This window comes from Plectrocnemia conspersa, unplaced genomic scaffold, assembly GCF_051122295.1.
Source record: "Plectrocnemia conspersa isolate PC_06_02 unplaced genomic scaffold, ASM5112229v1 ptg000010l, whole genome shotgun sequence".
Lineage (NCBI taxonomy): Eukaryota > Metazoa > Arthropoda > Insecta > Trichoptera > Polycentropodidae > Plectrocnemia > Plectrocnemia conspersa.
Genome location: NW_028277174.1, coordinates 31,058,322 through 31,082,586, shown reverse-complemented (window position 1 = coordinate 31,082,586; position 24,265 = coordinate 31,058,322). Strand labels below are relative to the sequence as shown.

At 31.3% G+C, this 24,265-nt stretch overlaps 2 protein-coding genes across 4 annotated transcripts; one reads left to right on the top strand and one right to left on the bottom strand.

The window, feature by feature from the left end:
* On the top strand, nt 1-20,302 carry LOC148231356 (serine protease inhibitor 88Ea-like). 3 transcript variants are annotated; one of them, XM_088195247.1, is made up of 8 exons: nt 1-193; nt 12,626-12,922; nt 13,002-13,166; nt 13,239-13,500; nt 13,566-13,664; nt 13,734-13,867; nt 13,933-14,059; nt 19,709-20,302. In XM_088195247.1, the coding sequence occupies exons 2-8, from the start codon at nt 12,632-12,634 to the stop codon at nt 19,888-19,890; spliced, it is 1,260 nt and encodes a 419-aa protein (XP_088051373.1). In that variant the 5' UTR covers nt 1-193; nt 12,626-12,631; the 3' UTR covers nt 19,891-20,302. The 3 variants fall into 3 exon arrangements, with proteins under 3 accessions (XP_088051373.1, XP_088051374.1, XP_088051372.1); XM_088195248.1 differs by lacking the exon at nt 1-193 and adding an exon at nt 1,494-1,631 and having other exon boundaries at nt 12,549-12,922; XM_088195246.1 differs by lacking the exon at nt 1-193 and adding an exon at nt 8,039-8,128.
* On the bottom strand, nt 19,707-22,938 carry LOC148231355 (cytosolic non-specific dipeptidase-like). The gene is made up of 8 exons (XM_088195241.1): nt 22,602-22,938; nt 22,335-22,532; nt 21,746-22,007; nt 21,532-21,679; nt 21,366-21,466; nt 21,161-21,291; nt 20,655-20,939; nt 19,707-20,590 (listed from the first exon to the last, which is right to left on the bottom strand). Exons 1-8 carry the CDS (start codon nt 22,866-22,868, stop codon nt 20,537-20,539), a joined length of 1,446 nt encoding a protein of 481 aa, XP_088051367.1. The 5' UTR covers nt 22,869-22,938; the 3' UTR covers nt 19,707-20,536.
* Between the last annotated feature and the right edge of the window lie 1,327 nt (nt 22,939-24,265).

Sequence of the window (24,265 nt, the reverse complement as noted above, 5' to 3'; positions counted from 1 at the left end):
AGTTTACAACCGTTGCTCTTTTGGGTCGATCGTCTTCGCGTAGAATCGCCAAACTTTTGTGTTTTATTATTATTTATATATTGTACAATATATTATATGCCGCGAGTATTTTCAACGCCACGTGAATACTTAATCAGTCGTAATAAGTGACCTCACAGCTTTTGGACGAGCAAACATCACACAAGGACCAAGCGTACGTATAACTGTTGTTTTCGTCAGCTTTCACCTGGCGTTACGTTTTGCCTTTCATATGTGCGTATAATTTCGGTGAATCACACGACGAAAGCGTGTTCAATATGGCCAATAATTGAGACGGCAGTAAAATACAATTTCTTTTTATTTAATCACAATAGTTAATAGAGTTCATTCATGCATGTTATACTAGTAGCTTGTTACAATAACTATTGTAACAATATTAATAAATAAAATTAATTATTTTATAACTTCTTGAGCAGAAAACCCGAAAATTGTTTTATTAATTCGCATCACGTTAACTGATAGAAGGTTAGACTAGCGGAAAAATAACATGGCATGTTACGAAATAATACTTCCGTAACTATAATATACATTTCGTATAAATATACATAAGTTTTCACTAAGGAAAATAATAATTTCTCCTCATTAAACGAGAGAGGTGATGACTCAAATTCCTAATAGAAATTTCATTGATAAAATAATTAGGTGTAATGCATTTCCGATATATTCTGTAACGAAATTGTTATTAGATATTTTAGAATCACACACTAACAAATCAAAGGAGAGTATATAAAATTAGGATAAATTGAAAACGTTCTTATTTATTATCAATGGAAAATATAATTAAATCCAAATACATGTTTATTATAACTCTTGTGATTAATCCGATGATGCGAACAAAATGGAAAAGCATAATTTAATAATATTGTTGTATCTTTAAAATCAGACAGTATTGAAATTGAACAAATTATTTCTACATGATAATTTATATTTTTGTCAAAAATGAGCTATAATATCTACCCTAGTAATTTGATATTGCATATTATTAAATAATAGTAAAATCAACTAAGGAAATATAAAAATAGTATACAGTAGCGTAGAAAAAAATCACATTCGAAATCATTCTATTTCGTATATTATTTATTATTATTCTTTTATTTAGCTAATATAGCTATTTTTAGACTAAGCAAATTTAAACTAAACATACATATAATAAATAATATAAACATAAATAAAAAATATTAAAAAAATACTTAATATTATTATTTATTTCTTAATGCACGAATGTGTCTTTATTCCATTTAGGAAATCTGCTACATTTTTGTTTTTTCGGATTGTTCTAAGAATACTTTAGACAAATTCACACCTCCGTACACAATTCCTTGTTTTTTACTGTTTTATAATTGACCGTCTTTACTGTTTTGTCTAAAAAGTGAATACCCTCCATTTCGAAATATAAGTAGCACCACCATATCAATTGACTCTAGATCTCGCACGGTTGCCTTAAGACATTTTTCGCAGTATCTTTCGCGACTTCAACGACGACTGTAGTGCAATTATCATTTGGATTAAGAAAAGTCAGTTTTCCTCAATACAAAACAGTCCAATTTTTTGACCAATTGCGTTTTTTTCAAAGGTTATTATTTTTACTCTGAGCCCGATTTATTGCACCCATTTTAACATTTTTTAAATAGTCGTTGATCTGTCTTTGATTGTAAATTTTGTCTTATCGATAACCTAATTGATGAAAAAACAATAATAACGATTATTCGATATTGTAATTTTAATAAATATTTTTACCGACATGAGCAAAATAAAGTAATAATAAAAAGTTCCAAAAAGTCCAACCAATTATTATATCAAAATCATTAGCACGTTACTGTATATGTATTATCTTGTGGGACATGTGACACTACAATTTACATTTATTATTTGTTTATCCTTCTACATGGTGGATGGCGTCGCGACTTAAATTGCCAGTCATAGAGTGAAAAAACCGTTGATTCCCAATTTATTTATACTGGCAACACTTAAATACACATTTATTAGGCCACTCGTCATTCGCCACAATCTAATATTTTTTGGTAGTAAAATATTTGTAATAAACATTTAAATTTAATAAGTTGTAATCTATTCTGCTAACTGCCAAACAAAATTTTGTAAAAACCGGCCTGCGCTATTACAAAAAAATAGTTTTTAATACATAGTTTGTGGAGATTTGTTTTTTCTTGGTTCGTATGGTATGCATTCGACTAAAAAGTGGCAAATCGGGTACATTTGGTGTTGAATCTCACCATGGAGTGACCGATAGTACAGATATTTTCCGTAGGCAAATTTTGCTGGGCACCGGTGTACACAATGGCGCAATGCAATACTTGTATGCCAGGCACCGGTGAACATCATGACAGTTCAGTCTAATCGATTATAAAAGAAGAGCACACTATTGTTTTCTTTATAAAATCAGACAGTTTATATTAATACACGCATCAACTCTCAATGTATTGTATTATTCTATGAATTACCCGAAAAACAATTAATAAGTTTAATGAATCGAAAACGTTTATTTACTATAGTTTGTCACATTGGCAATTAAGTCGTATATTTTGCATGGTTTTTCGATGATAAAATACTATCTAACTTCCTCTATTTACCAATTATGATAACGACAATTAGACATTTTAAGCGATGAATTAATTGCTTGTGTGATTATTAAAATTACCAACAGGTGAAAATGGTGCGATGAGCGGAAAGAGATATCGTTAATCGGTTTGTTAAAAAACATCTGGAGATAAAATAATTATATTTATAAAATAAAAAGTAATACCATCTTTTATTAGTTCCTTAGCCAATAGTAATATTTTCTTACTTTTCATCATTTTAATTTCAGAAACCTGGCCATCTTATAATATGTATTTATAAATATTGGAAATAAAACAGGTGTAATATAGTTTGTGGAAAATCTGAAAACATACTTTTTAAGATAAAATCGTGGGAATTCCGCTCGTTACATGTCCATGAATGAATACATAACAATTGTTGTACTATTTAATTGATTTAATGTAAGTTTTTAACGGTTTTCATGTGATAATCTATATAAATAAAAAACGCTCATCGAATCATTAGCATACTATTGAAACAGCATAAATTCACCTTGAGCTACTTTACTGACAAATTTAATTGAGATATATTATTATTTTAGCACTTTCCTTGTCACTATTTTAATTTAGTTAGTCCAGGTGGTAAAATGGCAATGGCCGATTTTTTAAAAGTCAACATAGTCGGCTTTGAAGAAGACTCACAACACAAAAATAATAGATTTTTAAAATTTGCATATTAATAAAAAATCTTAAATGCAAATCTTATATAAAATGCAATATTTATTATATTATTTAATGAAAAATATTGAGATTATGGTATTTATACAAAATATGAAACCTAGTATTTTGCAATTTCTATCGCGTCTGGGAGATTGGAATTAGTGATTATTGTATAATTATAATTCCAATCGACTATCACAGAATAGGTATATCTCGATTTTCTTAATCTTACAGACGATTAATTAAAATAAAATCGAGCTAGGTCGTGCATAGTGACATATATTAATTGTAGGTTATTGTGATGCGAGTTGGAAAATTTACTTAGCGTTATCTGGCTTTATATACGTCGGCGGGCTTTTACGTCGTACGCGATTGCGTTTCAAAAATAATTGTTTGTGTCGCATAATTAATAATTTATATTAATAAGCTATATTAATAATTTATATTTATTAAAATAAATATCTAATTTCTCGTTACTTATTTATTAGTTGTTCATTGTGTTTACCTAGTTGTAACGCATAACAATGATTTACAATAAATAAATATTATTAAATAAAAAATATATTATAAAAAAATATTTTTGAATTATCTGACATGCAAACGAATAAAACATTCATTATTTTTTCTTATACGTTTAAACTCATCAGATATTAAAATTAATTTATATTCCTCCTATTTATCATGTCTTTTTATTTTGCAGTTGGTTTATAATTAAATAGAACACACACATTTCCCCATCGTTTCAGAAACCAATTAATATAAGTAATGCTGCATTAATGGAAAATGCTATACATTTAACATATAAACAGTTTTAATGTGCTTATTTGATTACGTAAATACATTTTGTTCTACTTAGTTATTGGATTTATAAAAAATGCACTCTTGCATTAAACGCTAGCGACTCACCGGTGAGTCACTTGTTGATTATTTTTTTAAACATTTTTATTATTATTAAAGATTATTGTACTAGCTGCATTTATCAGTAAACCAAGTATTTAATATTTATTTTTAGAAAGAGTTACTGATGCGTGAAGAGAAATAACAGGTGACTCATTAAAAAGTCGCTGGCGTTTAAAGGGTTAAAAAATATTTTTCTGCACTTGTTTCGCATACGAATTTTTTTGTGTATACAGCTACTCTTCTAGAAATATTTATTGAATCTGATGGCTTTGTTTTTTATGTCACATTTATTTCCGTTGTCTAGATATGTTACTGTGATGCAAGTAGGAAAATTCAATTAGCGTTATCCGCGTTTCAAAAATTCATTATCAAATCTAGGCGATCTAATTATATGTCACATAATTTTAAGTGATATACAGACTTATTATTATTCCACTAAAAAAATTGAAATCATAATGTATGCCGCTCATACTTAAAACCACGGCATAAAATAGCTAGCAACAGACTCACAAATTAGTTATAACTTCCAACTTTCTTTAATATAAGTATTCATAATTTCGAGTTGCTTCATAAATTATTTTAAAATGTGAATAAATAAGAGTGTCAATGGCCCTCTAAAAAACTATAACTATACCGCACGATTTAAATTGTAATATAGGAATACCAATGAATAAGCAGATCATAAATTACCACAAAATAAAACATTTTTTAATCTTGTATTTATAATGTTTTAGACAAACGCCTAGAAAAAATAAACATGGCCACCGAATAACATTGTTTTATGTAAATTTAACATTATTGGCCATCTGTGGGTTACGCTTTAACCAAGGTATGTAACATGGTGCTAAACAATTATGCTATTGGTCCTAAATTTGCCTTTCTCCAATTCAAGCTTTATTTAAAGACCAGCATATATAGAACTTCCCGAATCCTGACTATTATTAAGTTGTGCTTTAGACTATTTTAAAGTAAGTTTGATTGATTGAAAAATTGTTTATCGTATTTTTCACCTGTGTAAATATTACAATTTCTTATTATGATTTTTAAATTATAGTAAATTTAAAAAAATGCATCTGCGATGTGTTGAGCAATGTAAAAAATATTTGCATACGATTCGTTCCTCAATATGGTAATTGTGATTCATTTTTACGACTGGGAAAATTTCGCAATAATAGGCATGTTCATATGAACGAGATTGCGTGATGCAAAAATAAACATTAAATCACGTATCGTCAACATAAAAATTAACTCCCGCATTACGTCAGGATCTAAATACATACGATATCAACGTATAATTCTAAAGTTCGAAATGCAATAGAAAATTTCGAATTACGCAAATATAAAAGTATACATTATAACTGAGAAGTTAAGTGATGCAAGAAGTTAGTGACACGATTAGGGCTAAAAGAAAAAAAATCAGTATGCAATATGCTAAAAACATATTTTTATTTGTCTGTTATTTTTTATTTATTTAAAAGTGTCCATGTTTGATATAGACATTATAATTTTTGGCCGTGTTGCACAAATTTGTTAAATTCACTTTTTCAGCTTCCCACGTTCAAAAAGCAATAAAGCCAACAATAATTTGCAAACGAATTTTAACAGAAGTGGAGCCGCGTCAAAAAACTACAATCTGTCCCTTTAAATAATAATGTTTATTTTGAATGTACTACATAGAAAGTGGGTGCTTTTGAAGGCAATGTTCCGCTCCTCATTATTTGAGGCCGGTTTTTACTTTTTTATAAATATATTCTTGCTATTGAGAACGGCCCTCAGGAATTTGTCCCCTTCCGCCCCCTCTTGGCAAACCTCTCAATATGCAATAAATAATATTTTTTTCTAAAATTTCCACTGCAATTTGTTTCTGAGTTCGCCTTTTTGTTTTTGTTACGAATATTACAAAGACTATGAAATTATGATTGTCAATTATGAAATCATGTTTTTTTAATATGGCAACATTATATTTAAATGTCATTTATATAATAAAATTAATAGGAATTTTGAATTTCTTATTTTGATTTACGGACGTAAGTTTTACTTTACACTTATAATCTCTAAAGTTTTACGTAAATTACATTGTTAAAAAAAACTTATTGATTTACTAGAATACAATAACTGACAAACGTACATAAATACATAATTTTTCTCACGACTTTTTCCATACTACTTAAGCTTGAAAAGAATACTAGGAAATGGCTCATCAATAGCAACAACGAACATGACAAATGGACGCTTTAAAAATACATAAAAAATATAACGAGTTTCAAAAGTGACTAATAAATTACCATTAAAACTTAAAACATAAATATTTGTGATGTTACTACATCTAAACCTAAAGGTTGTATGATATAAAAAATATATTTTTTTAATATTTCAATATTATCTGTTTTGTTCTGAGAATTTTACAACAAAGGTAAACATAATTACCAATGTTTTGATGACACGTCAAACGTGTTGTTTTATTATTTTTTACTGCTTATTAATACAGTTTTATCGTTGACCTAAAAAGCTTCGTTTTTGGGCGGTCTTCTCAGCACAGTTTTGCAAAATTGCACTTCCTTGTTCGGAATACCCAGAACCGGATCCGAGAAGGATGTGCCCAAAAGATTACGAAACCTTAAAAATGACTCGATATAGTAGAACTTCATTACGGTTTTATGGCTTTCAACTTATTTTCCAGTGACTAAACTTCAATTCTCGCAAAGCGTAAAATCGGATAATGAGTTTTTTACGAGCTTAAAACATATTTGTGCAGTTAGTATTTTCCATAACCATAATATGTACCTATATGAATAATGGTTCAATCATAATATAACAATGACTAAGCGGGATTGACTAGTCTTATGCACTTATGTTAATAATTTCGATAAATATGATTTACAACAGTTCGAAAAGGGGCTCAAGAATTGAAATGTAGTTTATTTAAATACAATAGGCAAAAGTTCACGTCAAAAGCAATAAAATCGTGTCGGTGGCGTAGCAGTGGGTTTGGCTTCTGAGAAGGGATAATTGTTTTTTTCGCTCTCCTATTCCGTTAACATTTAGAGCGTCAACTCTTCTGAAAGTCTCAAAATGGCTCGTATGGGGGTTCGATCGAACTGATACATCGCTTGTTTTGAAGCAAAAAACTATTTTTTTAAATATTTTATTTAGATGAAGTTTAGGCTTTTAAACGTTTCATATATAGCGATCTATTCGTCTACGCACCAGAGATTTTGTGTATGTTCAGCAGTGCTTCGTCAAACATATTTTCTAAATAGATGTTACAAAATATAAGGGATAAAATAAGAACTTGCCTCATTCCTGACTGTATTTAGATAATATAATTCTCGCTTTTAATTACCAGTATTGACTTGCAATAATTCGGAGATCCATGTCGTTTATTTCTGTAGAATTTAACATGTTCAATATTATCTAATTTTGGACTTTTTCAAACGCGTTCTTAAAACGTTGTATACTAAAAAAACCTTCCCTTGTGAACTTTGCAGAAAATTAATCAGTTGTTGTAAGACTTTATATTAAAATAAGGTTTTGCTTAAAAATACATGTTTATAGTTTTCTACTTGGCAACATTGCTTTTAAAAAATCAAACAAGCTTTTGGTTTAAGTAACTTTTTTAATGTGAAACCGCTTCTCGTTCGAATTCGGCGTTCCCCGTTGCCCAAATTTGTATTCCGTGCGTGGGCCAATCCATGAAAAATTGCGAGATCTGCCTTGGAAGGTGTCATTGAGTCATCGGAGTCAGATTGCATCGCCCTTGTTTTCTCCAAGACATCGGAATAACCTGTCGCGAGTACATCCGGCTCGGTCTGTCTCAACGTTGTTCTTTCTTCGGTGCTATCGTCATTCGTTCGCGGATGTCCACAGAGGCGACACTTGCCGCCTCAGGCCTCATAAGACGGAGGAAGTCCGTAGCCGGAGAATCCATAACTCAGGTATTTAGTGGACGGATATTAGAAAGTTTCCATGTGACTTTTTACACACATGTGCTAAAAATGTCGCGAAATGTGACGCCGCGTTGCGGGTGAAGTTCTAGTGACAACAATATACCATATTTATATTTTTATTATAATTACACACTAGAGATGTTTACAAAGCTCTAGAAATGTTATGCCATTTAAGTTATTTAGTAGTCGTTTGCTAGATATACTTTATTAATTTTTAAGTCATGAGTAAAAATGGATATCAAGATCTAATCAATTGTTTTTTTTGTGAATGCTGAATATACATAATAATATCGTGTACTATGGGATCATTGGATCAACGAGCCTTAATAACAAAGAGATCTTTAGCGAGGCATACATCAGATCCGCATGATCTATTGCACATGTGGGCAACCTCCGGCCCGCGGGCCGGATCAGGCCCGCGGATGTGTGGTGCCATTAACTCTGAATAGGAGAGCAATTTGTTGCTATTTAAGTTTGTCAAATTCATGAAAAGCGCAAACCCGTTACTACTTTCACGAATTAGGAAAATTATCTTCCGAATGCGTGAATGGGGCAGAAATTGTTTTGATTATTTTGTGCATTGAGCAAAGTAGATAGTAGTGCTCTGGTGTTGTTTTTCGTAACTAGACCAAATGTCATTTGATTATATAAAAATAAATTTTCATTTAAAAGACCAAAAAAGTGTTGAACCATAAATATGACGACATACAAATTTTGTTAACAGTAATTTTCACGATTTATATAGTGGGTGTATGGTCAATTTTTATGGTGTAACTGTTAAACATGTTAGGTCTGATAGTAGCGCTCCGTTGGTGTTCTTCGTAACCAAATGTTATTTGATTATTTAAAAATAAATTGCATACTATTTAAGTACTCGCGAGCGGTAGCGAGCGAGCGTTAGTCAGAATAGTGAATACCCCATGATTCGTTGCAGAGTTATTCATGGGGTGTTCACTTTTCTGATACATAAAAAGCTTGTTATAATTAATAATTATTTTATTAAATTAAAATATATCTGCCAATCTCCCGACATCGGTTACACGACCGGATAAAAAAGTACACAGACCATTACTTTTAACGGCAATACTATTCATATCATTTACAGGAGCAAAAAAATTGGACCCTTCAATAACTGTGACGTTTCGCAACTGTCAAAAATGACATTTGGCTCAGTTCCAAAAAACACTACCGGAGCGCTACTATCTCATTGGCTTAATGCATGCATTTGGCAGATAATTTGCCTAATTCATGAATAAAGCAGCTGGCTTGCCCTTTTCATAATTTGGACAGTTTTTTACTTATTTCACGCAATAAGCGATTTCACAGATTCGGTGTAACATAAGCGCCGTAATGGCCGTCGGACATTTTTGTTCTAAAAACGGGCGGGGGCTAAAAAAGCCTAAACATATGTTGAAACGTTTTTTGATTTTTGGAAAAATATTGCAGTCCGAGGTGACTTTTTTTTAGCAAAACATTTTTTCCCCAATTCACGCATTCGACAGATAATTTACCTAATTTGTGAAAGAAGCAGAGAGCTTGCACTTTTCACGAATTGGGCAATTTTTTGCCTATTTCACGCAATTAGCGATTTCATCGATTCGGTGTAACATAAGCACAAGCGGCGCTGTACTGGCGGTTGGAAATTTTTATTCACTTAGGGATGCTGGCGGGTGCTAAAAAAAGATTACCTCAGATATTTTTAAACAAACAAAAATTTCCGACATAATTTTGAAAAAATCGCTTAAAATTTGGTGTATATGAATTTATAAAATAGTTTTTGCTTGATGTTGCAACTATAATATGTCTTGAAAAGAAAAAAATACTTTAACAACAAGACGTACTGTTGTCAGACGAATAAAGATGATAGTTAAAACAACTTTGAAAGAAAGGTGTAATAAATTAAAGATATTTTCAATTGCATTAGATAAAAGTAGGAATTGGCGATATTTATTCGAGGAGTTGAGATAGACTTCAATGTCTTGGAAAAATTATTGGCACTTAATCAATTAAGAAATCTTCACTGGAGAAGAGATATATGAAACTGGAAATACAGTCATTGAGAAATTTGACTTGAACTGACGTTTATTATGTGGCATATGCACAGATGGAGTACAGATGGTCAAAAGGAATTTTTAGGACTAATTTATAAAAATGCAAGACATTTACAGATCCATATAGAAAAATAACAACTTTTCACTGCATAATCCACCAATAAATTCTGTGTGGAAGGTCAATAAAATTTTCCAATGTTATATAAACTTTATTAAGTCGCGTGCACTTAATCACCTCCAATTTATTTTAGTATTTAGCAGATCAGTTTTCAGAATATGATGTTTCATATTGTAGTGAAGTAAAGTGGTTAAGTAGAGACGATATGTTTAAACGATTTTATGATTGGAGGAAAGATATTGCAGACTTGATGGAAATTAAGGAAAAGACAATCTAGGAATTTAAAAATGATCAGTGGATATACGATTTAACATTTCTTATAAATATCATGGAATACTTCAACAAATTAAACGTAAAATTAAAAAAAGAAAGACAATTAGTGCATCAGTTGTATGGACATATCAAAGTTTTTTTAATAAATTAATATTATTTGAAAGTCAGATTAAAGCTAAAAATTGTTACCATTTTTTTAATTTATCATCTCATAAAAATATTACATGTGCTCTTTATGGAAATGAACTGAAGACACTAAGAGAGCATTTTGAAACAAAGTTGATCGATTTAAACAGAAATGACCTAGCATTCACTATATTTGCTCATTCTATAGATGCTGATGTGAATAATGCACCAGATAACTTACAGATTTGTGATGATAAAATAATATAGATATTAATGATATTCAGTATAAATGGCCAAAAGAATGGACACATAAAAAAATCATGAATTTTTACTTAATCATAAATCTCATTTAAATTAAATCGTTTTTAATGAAAATATTTGTGTTGAATGCATCTGTGCTTTCATCTAAAGAAAATGGTTTTAATTTAGTACACCTCTTAATTAAACTTGTTTTAATATCATTTGCTATTATTTTGATCTATCGAACAACAACATGAACATCTCATAGTCTGTTTTCCGTTTGTGACACATTATGCTTGTGACATAATACAGACATTCTTTTATAAATTCACCTTCACCGAATTACTTGTTCGCTAGCTTCTCCACTTATTGGGATATCCTGTGATGGTATGGATGGCTGAATTATTCAAAAGATTTACATTGCACAGCGTCTTCGCTGGTTACACCATTCAATGGAATAGCCGTGATGGTTTCCCATGAAGCCTCGGGCTATGATTCATAAAATCATGGAAAAAAAATAAGCCTCCCACTTTTTTATATTATTTTCAAGTGTTCTGTAAGATCCAGGCAATCGTAAAACTCATATGATCTTTAACATTACTTCTTAACGATGAAGTTCACAGACATGATGCATGAGATTTATACACACGACCTTACATTTATAAACAATAGCTTTCACCACTGATCGCGCTGGTTAATTATTTTGTAACAATAACAGTAACATAGCAAGATTACTATTTGCTTTCTATATAAGAAAGAATGGATACGTTTGAATTTTTATTATTGCATCGCACATATTATTACATAGAGCATTAGTGTGACTTTTAAAGTTAATTAACCATCATCATAGAAATTAGGAAAAGGCAGATGCGATTGATCACAATTGTAGTTATACATTTTTTTTATTTCGGTAAATTCATCGTTTTTCAACACAAAATAGCAAGAAACATATATAATACATATGATATAAATATTCAACACATTCTCAATTTCTAATCCTGTAGTTGCCAAGACTTTTGGAATCATATGAGTATGAAAAAAATGTTATTTACATCTGAAGTAAATACCATACAAAACATTAAAAATATATCCGATTATTATTTCAATGGGGATTAGGCAATTTTCGACGAAGTAGTAAAAGTCAATATATCTGATTTTGGCAAATAGTGGGTTAATAACTCTTTGTAATTTTCATCATTTTCCGTTTATATAAACAAAACTGTTTTCTAAATTTCTACTAATTGGATAGTTATTATTTTTCGGGGTTTTTTATTTTTTTCAGTACACATAAGTAAGTTGTAATTGCTCTATAAAATGCTAATATACACCAGTTAATGTAATATGGAACTCATTTTTTGTTTGTTATATTCATACATATCAGTGGCGTGCCGTCCATACATGCGGTAGATTAAAAACGTCAACTCGCATGCACGGTTGATCGACTATAAACACGAGTCATCAACCGTACATGCTGTTGACGTTTTGAATCTACCGCATGTATGGACGGTACGCCACTGATACATACATATTACATATGTATATACTGTATAAAATACAACATTATTAGCATCATCATGTATATAAAATAACAATACAATAGCAGTTCATAAATATTTAAAATAATACTTTTTTTAATATGTTATTAAATAATATTTATATTAAATTTTATTTTTTCAGAACACCATGTTACTACACGTGGCCACCTTGGCGTTACTTACCATCCAGGGAGTCTATTCACAATGTTTGAGCGACAACGACGGAGAGATTCCCCAGTCCGATACGCGCGACGTATTATACAACGGACAGTTGACATTCACATTGAACGTTTTCAACGCCGTTAACCAGGCTCAGCCTCAAGAAAATGTATTCTTCTCGCCGTTCTCCATTTATCACGCTCTATTGTTGGGATACTTTGCCGCTGGAAATCACACCGAGAGGAGTTTGAAGACGGCATTGAATCTCAATCCAGAACAGGTAAACATATAATAAATAACCTTTACTCTTAAACATTCCGTGAAGAGAGCAATAACAATTTTTTAACATAATCTTTCAGAGCAAGGTCGGTTTGATGAAATCGTACAAGCTAGAGAAGTTCTTGAACGAATTGACACCGCCGGAGAGCTATGAATTCAGATCAGCCAATAGAATATATGTAGATAAATTGCTTCCGGTTAAAGAGTGCATGTTTGAATTGTTCCAAGAAGAGATGGAAAAGCTTGTAAGATATTAGATGGATTTGGTACGGTTGAATATGAATACGTTGCAATTGTTAATGGATTTATAAATTTAGGATTTCAGGAATCAATCGGTGCTGTCGCGCGATTACATAAATCAATGGGTGATGAATGTCACAAAGAATAATATCAAAGATTTGATCCCACCCGACGGTATCGATCCTTCTACCAAAATGGTTTTGGTGAACGCTGCATATTTCAAAGGCGTTTGGACTTCTCGTTTCGATCCTGATAGAACAAGCAAAGCTGTGTTTTACGTGTCGCCTGAAAAGCAGACAATGGTCACTATGATGAAGCAAAAAGGAAGATTTAATTATGGTAAGCGTCGTATCGAAAACGCTACTTTGTGAAATATATTTTTCTGATTTATGTATTTTTTTTAGGAATGTCTGAAGAGCTGGGGGCCCATATTTTGGAAATGCCTTACAAAGGAGACAACGTTAGCATGTATGTTCTATTACCGCCATTCGCCGATCAGCAAGGTTGTTTCAAAATTAAATATTAATAGTTTTTGTTTCTTTTTCCTTATTAATATTTTTGTTTTCGCATAGGTATTGATAAAGTATTGACAAGATTGTCGCCGAAGACTCTCGCTGAAGTCGTGGACGAAGATAGTTTATATATGAGGTCAGTCGAAGTGGAATTCCCCAAGTTTACGCTAGAGAAGAGTCTGCCATTGAAATATGTAAGTTAAATAATTTATTATATTTACAAGTGTTTTATTATTATTATTTTATTTATATTATTTAGGTGTTTGAGTTGATGGGAGCTGATTCTGTTTTTGATGCTGATGCCGATTTTAGTACGTTGACTGGAGAAGTTGGACCTCATTTCAGCGATGCCACTCATAAGGCTAAGATTAGAATCGACGAGCAAGGTATATTTTTAAATTGATCAGTCTCACTAAAAACTAGCGATATGAAATTTTTACAGAGCAAATTTCTTGGCAAATAACAAAAATTTTATACAAAATCAACATAACTCAATTATCATGTAAAATTACACAATTTCAGCTACATCATTGGTTTTTAAGATATAATACATATGTAGTTGAATTTGTTTTTGAAAATTTTCAATATACAATTTGATCCATAAACTGTTTCATAATGTGTTGTAGTTAGGGATTCCAATCCCGGGCCAAAATTTTGATCCCGGGATTTCGGTATTACAATTAGTCGATCCCGGGATCCCGGGACCAGTCCCGGGATAATTTTCATGTTATTTTATCGATAAAAATAATTTAAAATGATTAATACAATGTATTTTTACATCTGTTTTTTATAACGTACAATGTATAAAGTACGTATAATTTTAGTCTTGGGCTTAAAATAGAAAATAAAATAATAAAAATAAAAAAATTAGGGTCTTATATATTTATTTGAGAAGATAAAAAATTAACTTTTGACAATGTATGTACATATGTACATTCATAGACACAATTAATGGAAAACAGTATTTTGAATAAGACTCGCGAAGTAACATCAAAGCATCAAGCGTTTCATCATTTAGCCTTGATCTGATTTTGGTTCCTAAGCAGCCTGCTGCTGAAAAAGCACGTTCAGACTCACAGCCTCAAAGATTCACAGATGACACGTGCAACTCGCGCAAGTTTTGTCAATAATAATTCGATTATGCTTGATAAATCAATCAATCCAAAAAATTCGGGATTATGTTTTATAGTCCCGGGACTCATCGGGTATTGAAAATCGTTCGGGATCCCGGGATTCCGGATCCCGGAATCCCGGGATTGGAATCCCTAGTTGTAGTAATATTCCATGGAAAACATTAGTTTGCCATATTGGCCCCTCGATATTTGATTTGAAAATCATCTTTCAATTGCAAACAAAAGAGTTCAGGTTGATTTAAAAGGGTTGTAGCAGCCGGTCGGTTTCGATGTAGTATCTTTGCTGGTCCAAGTCGATCGTTCTCTTCGATTCTGTTTAAATAGACTTATTTATGAACCAATAACCCCTGCCGATTATTATACAACCCAAGACAACAAGAGCACGTCTTTTGGGTACCCTTCATAAGCGAAACTATTGTGGTTTAAAATAACTCCTTATTTAAAAAAAAAATATTTATGTAAATTTGCTAATTTAATTGGATGCGGGGTGAAACTAAAGTCTAGCTAATCTTTAATATATTATCGACTCATTACGTTCAGTGTTTATTTCGGACAAGAATTTGGCAGACACAATTTTTCGGAAAAAAATTTTTTACAAAATTTTTTCAATTTTCAACAAAAATATTTTGCTGCTCAAAAACTAATTGTAAAAACTCTCTGCTGTTGGTTTGCCCCTAAACGCAAATTTGTGCAGTCGAAACGTTGTTGGCCGCTTTCGTAGCCGTTAGGGCCAAATGATTATTTTAAGACGCGCCTCCTTGACGTATGTTTGACGTGCGGGTAGATGGCTACCAATCTTAAAAGTTTATTTCTGACAGTGCATAATGATGAAACGGCAATTGAATTCTTGCAGACTTATAACATTATACCGAAAGTGAAAATGTGTACGAACGGACACGAGATGAAAATTTCATTTCGTAGTTTGAGATCGCCCTCATGGCGATGTCATGAACAATCCTGTAGAATTTCCGTAAGGGTACGAAAAGGGACATGGCTTGAAAATTCGAAAATTTCATTTAAAAATCTAGTGTTGTTTATTTACTTTTGGTCTCGTGAAAAGACAAGTTTGAAATGGTGTAAACATGAGTTGGGTATAAATCGCAAAACGCTTGTCAAGTGGAAAACATACTTACAAGAGGTGTGCGTGTGGCGATTGGAACGATCGGATTCGATGATCAACGAGGAAGAAATGTCGGCTGAGTCAATGTGGAGAGCGGCATTAAATAATCGCGATCCTTTTCAAGCTATACTTGCCGATATAGCTTCGTTTTTCCTTCCCTAATAAAATCAAGGGGAAGTAAAATGAAGAAAGGAAGGAAGGAACAAATATCGATAACCAGGTAAACGGCTATATGCCAAGGAACTGGGAAATAAAATATTAGCCAATTCAGCTTCGTTTTGGCCGACTTGAATATAACGTAAAAATACTTTGATTATTTATAATATAATTTATCTACGTAATTGTGGACGCGTGCCGTTTTTAAGTTATAACATAAACTACAAACAATTATATTTATTTACATAAAAATTTCTTAAGAAACATTACACTAATGAATAATAACATTGCTTACATAAAGATAATACATGCTTAGTTAAAATTAAATTAGTCCCTACTTTAGATGAAAATCTATTCTTCTACAAAATTTCACAATTCAGTTGATATCTTAAATTTATATTATCTTTTTTAACTATTTTGGCAAAATTTGCAGTAGAAATTATATAAATTTACAGTCTAAAAATTTTTTTCATTTATTTAATTGAATGAAATTACGATATTTATATTAAAAAATTTTGTTAATTGGTCAGAAAAACCACCCTGAGCACCGGTGGTCACCGAAACACTTGAGTTTTAAAATTTAATATGATCGACACGGCGCCTTTGAATCAAATACACAGCAAAATATTTTATGTAAAATTTAATTATTTAAGAAAAACATGTAATATAATAAATATAAGATTTTTCATATTAGCTATGTAATGAAATATGAAGTTTATAAATGTGAAGAATATCAAAGCTAATTTGGATCAAGTAAATAGGTAAACTATTTTTTGGATTGACGACGAACTAAAAAAAACCTGAAAAATGTATATTTTTTTATATTTTTGTACGTATAGAAACATAATTACATAAAAATATTAATAAAACAATAAGAATTAGAAAAACCTAATAAAAATATAAAATAAAACATTACGAATAAGAAAAATAATTTATCTGTCTCTTCGATTTTATGTATTAACGAAAAGAGATTCTTTCTTGGAAAGGAATTTAGCTTTCGTCAACACAGACGTGCTTCTTAGTACTGTAATGTTTTTTTTATAATTTTCATTGAATCTATCAATAATAGTTTTGCACTTTTGCTAAATGATCATAGTGATCGGCAATCCAACTATCTGTGAATAGTAAAATCTTAAACATATTTTGGTTCATTACAGTTTTGGAAAATGTTTGTCTAAACGCAATATCTGTGCTTCAATATAAATAGATACTGGGAAGTTTGCCAAGTCCTATGACAAAACCAAAAAATTTCATCATTTCATTCTTGTTGGTAGATGACCAAGAGTGTAACCGAGGAAATGATCCTGGAACCATGCCTTCCAGCACTTGTACAGCATATCAGTTAGATTTAATTGCGATTGCTTTGAATAATCGGAAAAAATCATGAGGCTTTCCATGAAGTAACATTTATGCGATTGCAGATTTGACTACGGAATCACAAATGGTTGCTCATTAGCTGTGGTTTTGAACAATCATTAAAAACACTACTATCAATATTTGTTTTTGTATAAAATTCACTATTTTCTTCCGGTAATAATAATTTTTTATCTTCAGAAAATTTTTCCAAAGACATTATTTCATGCCATTTTTATGGAGGATAAAACTTAAAAAAAATTGATTGATAGACGAGAAGATTGAAAAATTACAAACCTGTTTTATATACCAAAATTACACTGGACACAGTGTAATTTACACAGTTACACTGGAGTAATAGATAAAATTGAAAAACCATATTTCTTATATACATTGACAATTGTTTAAGGACTATTTTATACCAATTACATTTTTGAATCAATCCTATTGGTTTGTATCTAAATAATGTTAATGCCTACATGTTCCTGAGCGTGAACAGGGTTCGTCAATTGTATTGTTTCTGAGTAATTTATTTTTTGAAGGATATATATTTTAAATTTCGCTATCCATCACTAAAATTGGTAAGTCTAGGAAAATTTATCGCCTGCAATTCACCGCCATCAATTAATCGCTAGCAGTTTATCGCCGCGTTAATCGATCGCATAAACAATTTATAGCCTACAAATGATCGCTAGCATATCTAGAATCGATTAGATGTGTTCATACAAATTCGCTTATTCATTAGTTGATTCAGGGACGTCATTTGAGGGAAGGAACAGGTAGGGCATTTACTAGGCTAGGATAATGTATGTAATTTAATAAAATACTATGAATCATGGTGAAAACAAAATATTAAAAAAAACGACCCCCGACTGGCGTACATCCCCCCCCCTAGAAAAAACTTAAATAACGTCTCTGATTCTAAATCAGATATTCTCGGGTTTTCCTTCAAGGAACATCTAAAAAGTAGATAGTAGTAGTAGTATAAACCATTATTTATTTACATGCGATGTATAAATGTTAGTGTATTTATATTTTCACTCGTGAATTACAAATACATTTTCACCAGTAGATATATATTTCTACTAGCGAAAACTTAATTTAACTGATTAGCGCCAGTGAAATTATAATATATGCTGCTCTAAAATGTCTGTAAATCTCGATATAATAGTTGCGAAACGTCCATTTGCTGTTCAAACCCAAACCTAGCTTACACGAATTAATCAAACCCAACTCAACCTAAACAGTTTTAGAATTTTCATTAGGTCAAATCCAGAATACAAACTAAACTAACTCTCAGGGGGGAAATAAGTGGAAGAAGTATTATAGACAGACGTCGCATCTCGCATATTGCTCAATAGTTTGTCAGCACTTGAATATGACACCATGTTTTACAAATATGATAGCTATCCTTACCAATATTATTAAGGACTTGTGATATGTGAGCATTGGTCAAAGTGTATTCAGACCGAATTTTGGTCAATAGGAGGGGGCAAAAACAATTATCATTTCATAGAAGTCAAAAATCCACATCAATAGCAATAAAATCGTGTTTGCGCCATCAGAGTGGAGACGCGTGGGACAGTGGGGACCACTGCGACGGCGACGGCATAAATGAGTATATGAGAGATAAATCTTTCGAAAATAAAGACAATTGATATATTCTAAAATAAATATTAAATATGAAATAATTAAATTAAAATAATATAAATATATCATGGAAATCTGTTTTATAAAATAAAAGTTTGTCGCATTTTGACAAACAGATTTAAAATTTTCTATGCACTCCTTTCGGATAATCGTAACTGATAAAATATAATGAATAATATATTTTATTGGAATAAATTGGCGAGTGGTGCTCTGGTCCTTGGTATAAAAATTTAGGAGGCATCTAGAAGCAGTGGATCAAAGACTATGTTGTCCTAGATTTATTGTTTCAAAAGAAAAAAAGATGTCACCCGTATTTTCAAAAATATTTTTTTTTATAATTAATGAGTGTTAATATATCGTAAAAATAATTTCAGGGGTATTTGAATGCTTTGGTTTTGCTATTTGTCATATTATTTTTACGGTCAATTAATTAAAATAATAAAAATGTCAATATTGGTAATACTGGACTTTATTGTTAAATATATCAAAGTACCTACTTACATATTATTTCGAAAAATTCATAGCAGAACGTTCTGTAATAATAATATTACATTAGCGAGTTTTTTGTGAGATATAAATAGACATAGCATGACTTCTTTACTAATATTATATTATTTTTCTAGGAACTGTTGCTGCTGCGGCAACTGCCGTCTTTAGTTTCAGATCTTCTCGACCCGTCGAGCAACCCAAGTTCATCTGCAATCATCCTTTCGTCTATTTCTTATACGACAAACCAACAAAAACAATCACCTTCATGGGAGTGTTCCGTGATCCGAAAGACGTTCAACAAGATGACAAACAATAATTAGTCCTTAGCAATTTTTTAAAATAAAAATATTTGAAAATACCAAAAAAAAACAATTATCATAATGATCGAGTCTTTTCCGAAGATATTTTTTTATTTATTGCTTTATTATTACAATTTGAAATATATGCTATTAATACTACGTAAATTTGACATTAGTCAGCCTTAATAATATTAAGTGATGCAGTGATATTATTTGTGAAATTAGGCGTTAGAAAGTTTTGTCTCGATATACGTAGATATATCACGAATGTTTCAATAGTATTGAATTGATTTATGATACTTAGTGTGTATGACTTATTAATTTAAACCTGAATATGATGTAAATATATATACATAACATACTTTTATACTGTAAATATCAATAAGGATTTTATTGAATTGTTTTCAGTAATAAATTTCTTACACTTAACTAACATTGTTTTGTTTGAACCGATTTAATTAAAATACAAATTCATTTTTGAATGTTTAATATAAAATAATGGTCATGGAAGGTTTGGCTTATAATGATAACAAAATTTTTCAATTATGATGTGTTATTGATTATTTTACACAATTGAAATATAAATGTATAAAAATAGGTTTCAAGAGCTTCAGTAGATTGCTCTTAATAATTTTCAATTAATATGATAAGTTTGACTCATTATTATTCTCCTTTCAATTGACTAACTTCATATATATAAGCTCCTAGGAGTTTTGCCTGAAAATATATTTATATATTAGTAATAGTAATTAAAATATAATAAATAGTTGAAGTAACTTACGCCGTCGATGTAGTTCTTCACGTTGATCTTTTCGTTTTGAGAATGCGCCATATCATCACCAGCTCCGATCGGGAGTAACAAAACGTTCTTTTCGGATGCATCTTGGAGAGTAAGGGCCACTGGAATGGTTACACCTTCGCGGCACAAATCTGGTTCTACATTGAAGACGTGCTTTACGGCCTTTGAAGCGGCTACATAGTGTTCGTGTTTTGGATCAGAAGTCCATGGCTTACCGCCATGAACCATGTAAGCTTTCATGCGATTTGGTGATTCTCTTTCGGCCCACTGTATTTCAAAATAAATATTTATTTAATAAATCATTTTTAGGAAAGGCTTTTATAGTTAAATGTTTCATGCTATTGTATGCTAACGATGTATATGTAACAGTCAAATTATATTTACTGGATTTTACTGTATGTCAATATAATCCACAATTTAAGAACTCGTATATAAGTTATAAAACTCATTCGCATCCAATTTAAATAATTAATATTATTATATATTACCTTCAAGTTCAAGTAATTGACTACCAATTCACCGATTTTGGTTGGATCTTGATTTGGAACGATACGAACGGAGAACTTTCCAATGACTTTTCCGGGGATAACAGTCTTGGTACCAGGTTCCCATACAGCACCTAAAATAAAATATAAAAAATACAATCTGATAAAAGAACGCTGTCTAAGAATGATTTATGTAAAAATATAAAACCTTGAATTCCGTGGATAGATAGAGATGGATATCTCCACCTGTACATGAGTAACTGCCTTTTGTCTCCTTTGTGTGCGAGACCACTTGCGCCTAAAGATTTCCTATAAATAAAGTTTAACATCAAATCTCGCAAGCCTTGCCTTTATACGGTTGAATAAAAATTTACCTGTATTCTTCGGTGTCGAATTCAATCTTATCATACATTTCCTCTTCGCCAGCGAAAACAGGAGCCACATCGTTGTATATATCAGTCACCAAAATCTTACCATCCTTATCAATGAGAGTGTTGAGCAAATAAATCAAATCGGGCATCGCTTTTAAATAAAATAATGATAAGAAGAAGACGAATTAACTGTTTCATACTATCCTTATGTAATTACCTTCATGTACCGTGCCGCCCATGACTCCACTGTGCAAGTCTTGGCTGGCGCATTCTAGCTCAACGAAGAAATAACTTATTCCTCGGAGGCCATAAGTGATGCAGGGCTTTGTTGTGCCAAGCCAATAATTGTCTGATATGCAAACGTAATCCATGTCTTTGAAGAAACCTTCCGGCTTGAGTTCGTTCATGACCAATTCGTCGAGACCTTCAGAGCCGGATTCTTCCATAGCTTCGAATACAAATTTGAGGTTCACTGGAATCTGAAAAATAATAATCGTTTTATTAAGCTACCGAGAAAGCGAATACAAGTTTAAAATCAATTTAGAAAACATTCAAATTAGATTGAATAATAAGATACTATTGAAGCTTAATATAATCAGATAATTTTAGGCGAAACTAGTAAGAGATAAACTAAAGTGCTTGAAAAACAATGTTGATAGCACACTATTTTTTCATTACAAGATTAAAAGATAAATAAATCTTTCAGTAATAGATCCATAAACATTCTGATATATGATCAAAAGTTATCAAAACTAAATATAAAATCGAGGTAATTCATCTTTGAGGCAAATAAAATCATTACTTACGTCAATGTTAAGCTTCTGATAACCCTCAATAGCATTCAACCAACACAGAACCGGTCCTTTATCATCGGTCGATCCTCTTCCGAAGAGTTTTCCATCCTTTTCGATCAAATCGAAAGGATCAGTGTTCCAGCCGTCGGATACATTAGCAGGTTGAACATCCAAATGACCGTAGACACATACAGTCTTCTTCTTAATATCCTAATATAATAAGTAATATATTTAATGTGATAATTAGGATGATCTGCTTTTTAATGGACTGATACATACTTTTCCAAGATATCCGATAATCACATTAGGCAACGGAAGCTCCACTCCGTCAATGACATGCTTACCGACGTCTCTCAGCTCGATCGTAGCGCCGAGAGCTCTCAATTTTTCGGCAGTCCATGTCACCATCCGTTGGCATTCTCCTCTGAGAGATGCATCGGCCGATACCGACTTGATTTTGACCGCCTCTCGAAGAAGCTCGATGAACTTCGTCTTATTTTTGTCAATGTGATCAAACAGAGACACGAGGGGAGCCGGTATACTCATGTTTAATATATAAAATATATTAATTAATTAATATAAATCAACCTCTCTCTGTAAGAACTGAGCGGCAACTGATTGAATAGGGCAGTATTTTATTATCTTATATGCGACACTGAAATGATCTACAATGTGTTGGTTTAGTGATAAGGCACTGTTTTGCTGTAATAATTTTTTTAAATACTTGTTGCTAGCATAGAAACCATTAAATTTGATGATTGATGTCCATTGTAATCTGTCATGTGTTTATTATTTTCGTTAAGAGTGTATGAGTAACAGAGCTTTTTAATTTCCGCACATCGTCAGGTGAGATAATAAAACTTTTATATTAAAATATAAATAAAAGTACATTATGTACACTGTTCTGAATACAAGTTCAAATGTTTTCGTGACTATATCGTCGGTTCAAAAGAAGACCGTCACATCTCAAAAATAGGTTGTTTTAGAGATTTTTATAATGCATGTTCTGCAATGCAATACCCCTGATTCTAAGCCAGAAATTTTTGGGTTATCCCTCAAAGAAAATCTAAAAAAACGTCTTAAATTTATCCGGAATATTGTTATTTCAGTGTAATCATATCGAAATACATTTTCACCGGTAAATGTATTATTTTAGTCAAATTATATGATTTCATCTTTTTCATATGTAGTTATAAATACATTTACACACTTATCATTATTTATTTACATAAGATGTATAAATTTTTCAGTGAAATTATATTTCCACTAGTGAAGTCCAAATACACTTTTACCAGTAGATATACATTTCTACTAGCGAAAATATAATTTACCTGATTGGCGTTAGTGAAATTATATGCTGTTCTAAAATGTCTTTAAAACTCAATTTGATAGTTGCAAAACGTCAATTTGCTGTTCAAACCCAAACCTAACATTATGAAAGTTCTAAAATTAATTATAGTTTAATTATTTTCATTAAATCAAGTCCAAAATACAAACTAAGCCGACTCATCTCCCAGGGAAAAAGACACGTCGCATCTGGCATATTGCAACATAATTTGTTTACACTTGGATATTACTATGAATTAAAAATATTAATGCTATTCTTACCGATATTATTACGGACTTCTGATATAAGAGTATTGGTGTATTCAAACCAAATTTTGGTCAAAAGGAGGGCACAAAAACAATTATCACTTCTCAGAAGTCAAAAGCAATAAAATCGTATCGGCGCCGTCGCAGTGGGAACGCTTGGTAACGAGCGGTAATATTGCGACGCTTGTGCAGGGCATAATTGAACATACAAACATTCCATATTACTCATATTTAAGGTTGTTGAGCTTAGGACATGTTTTTTAACTAAGTACGATGTAAATATATACAAAACATACTTTTATATTGTTAATATCAATAAGGATTTTATTGAATTGTTTTCAGTAATAAAT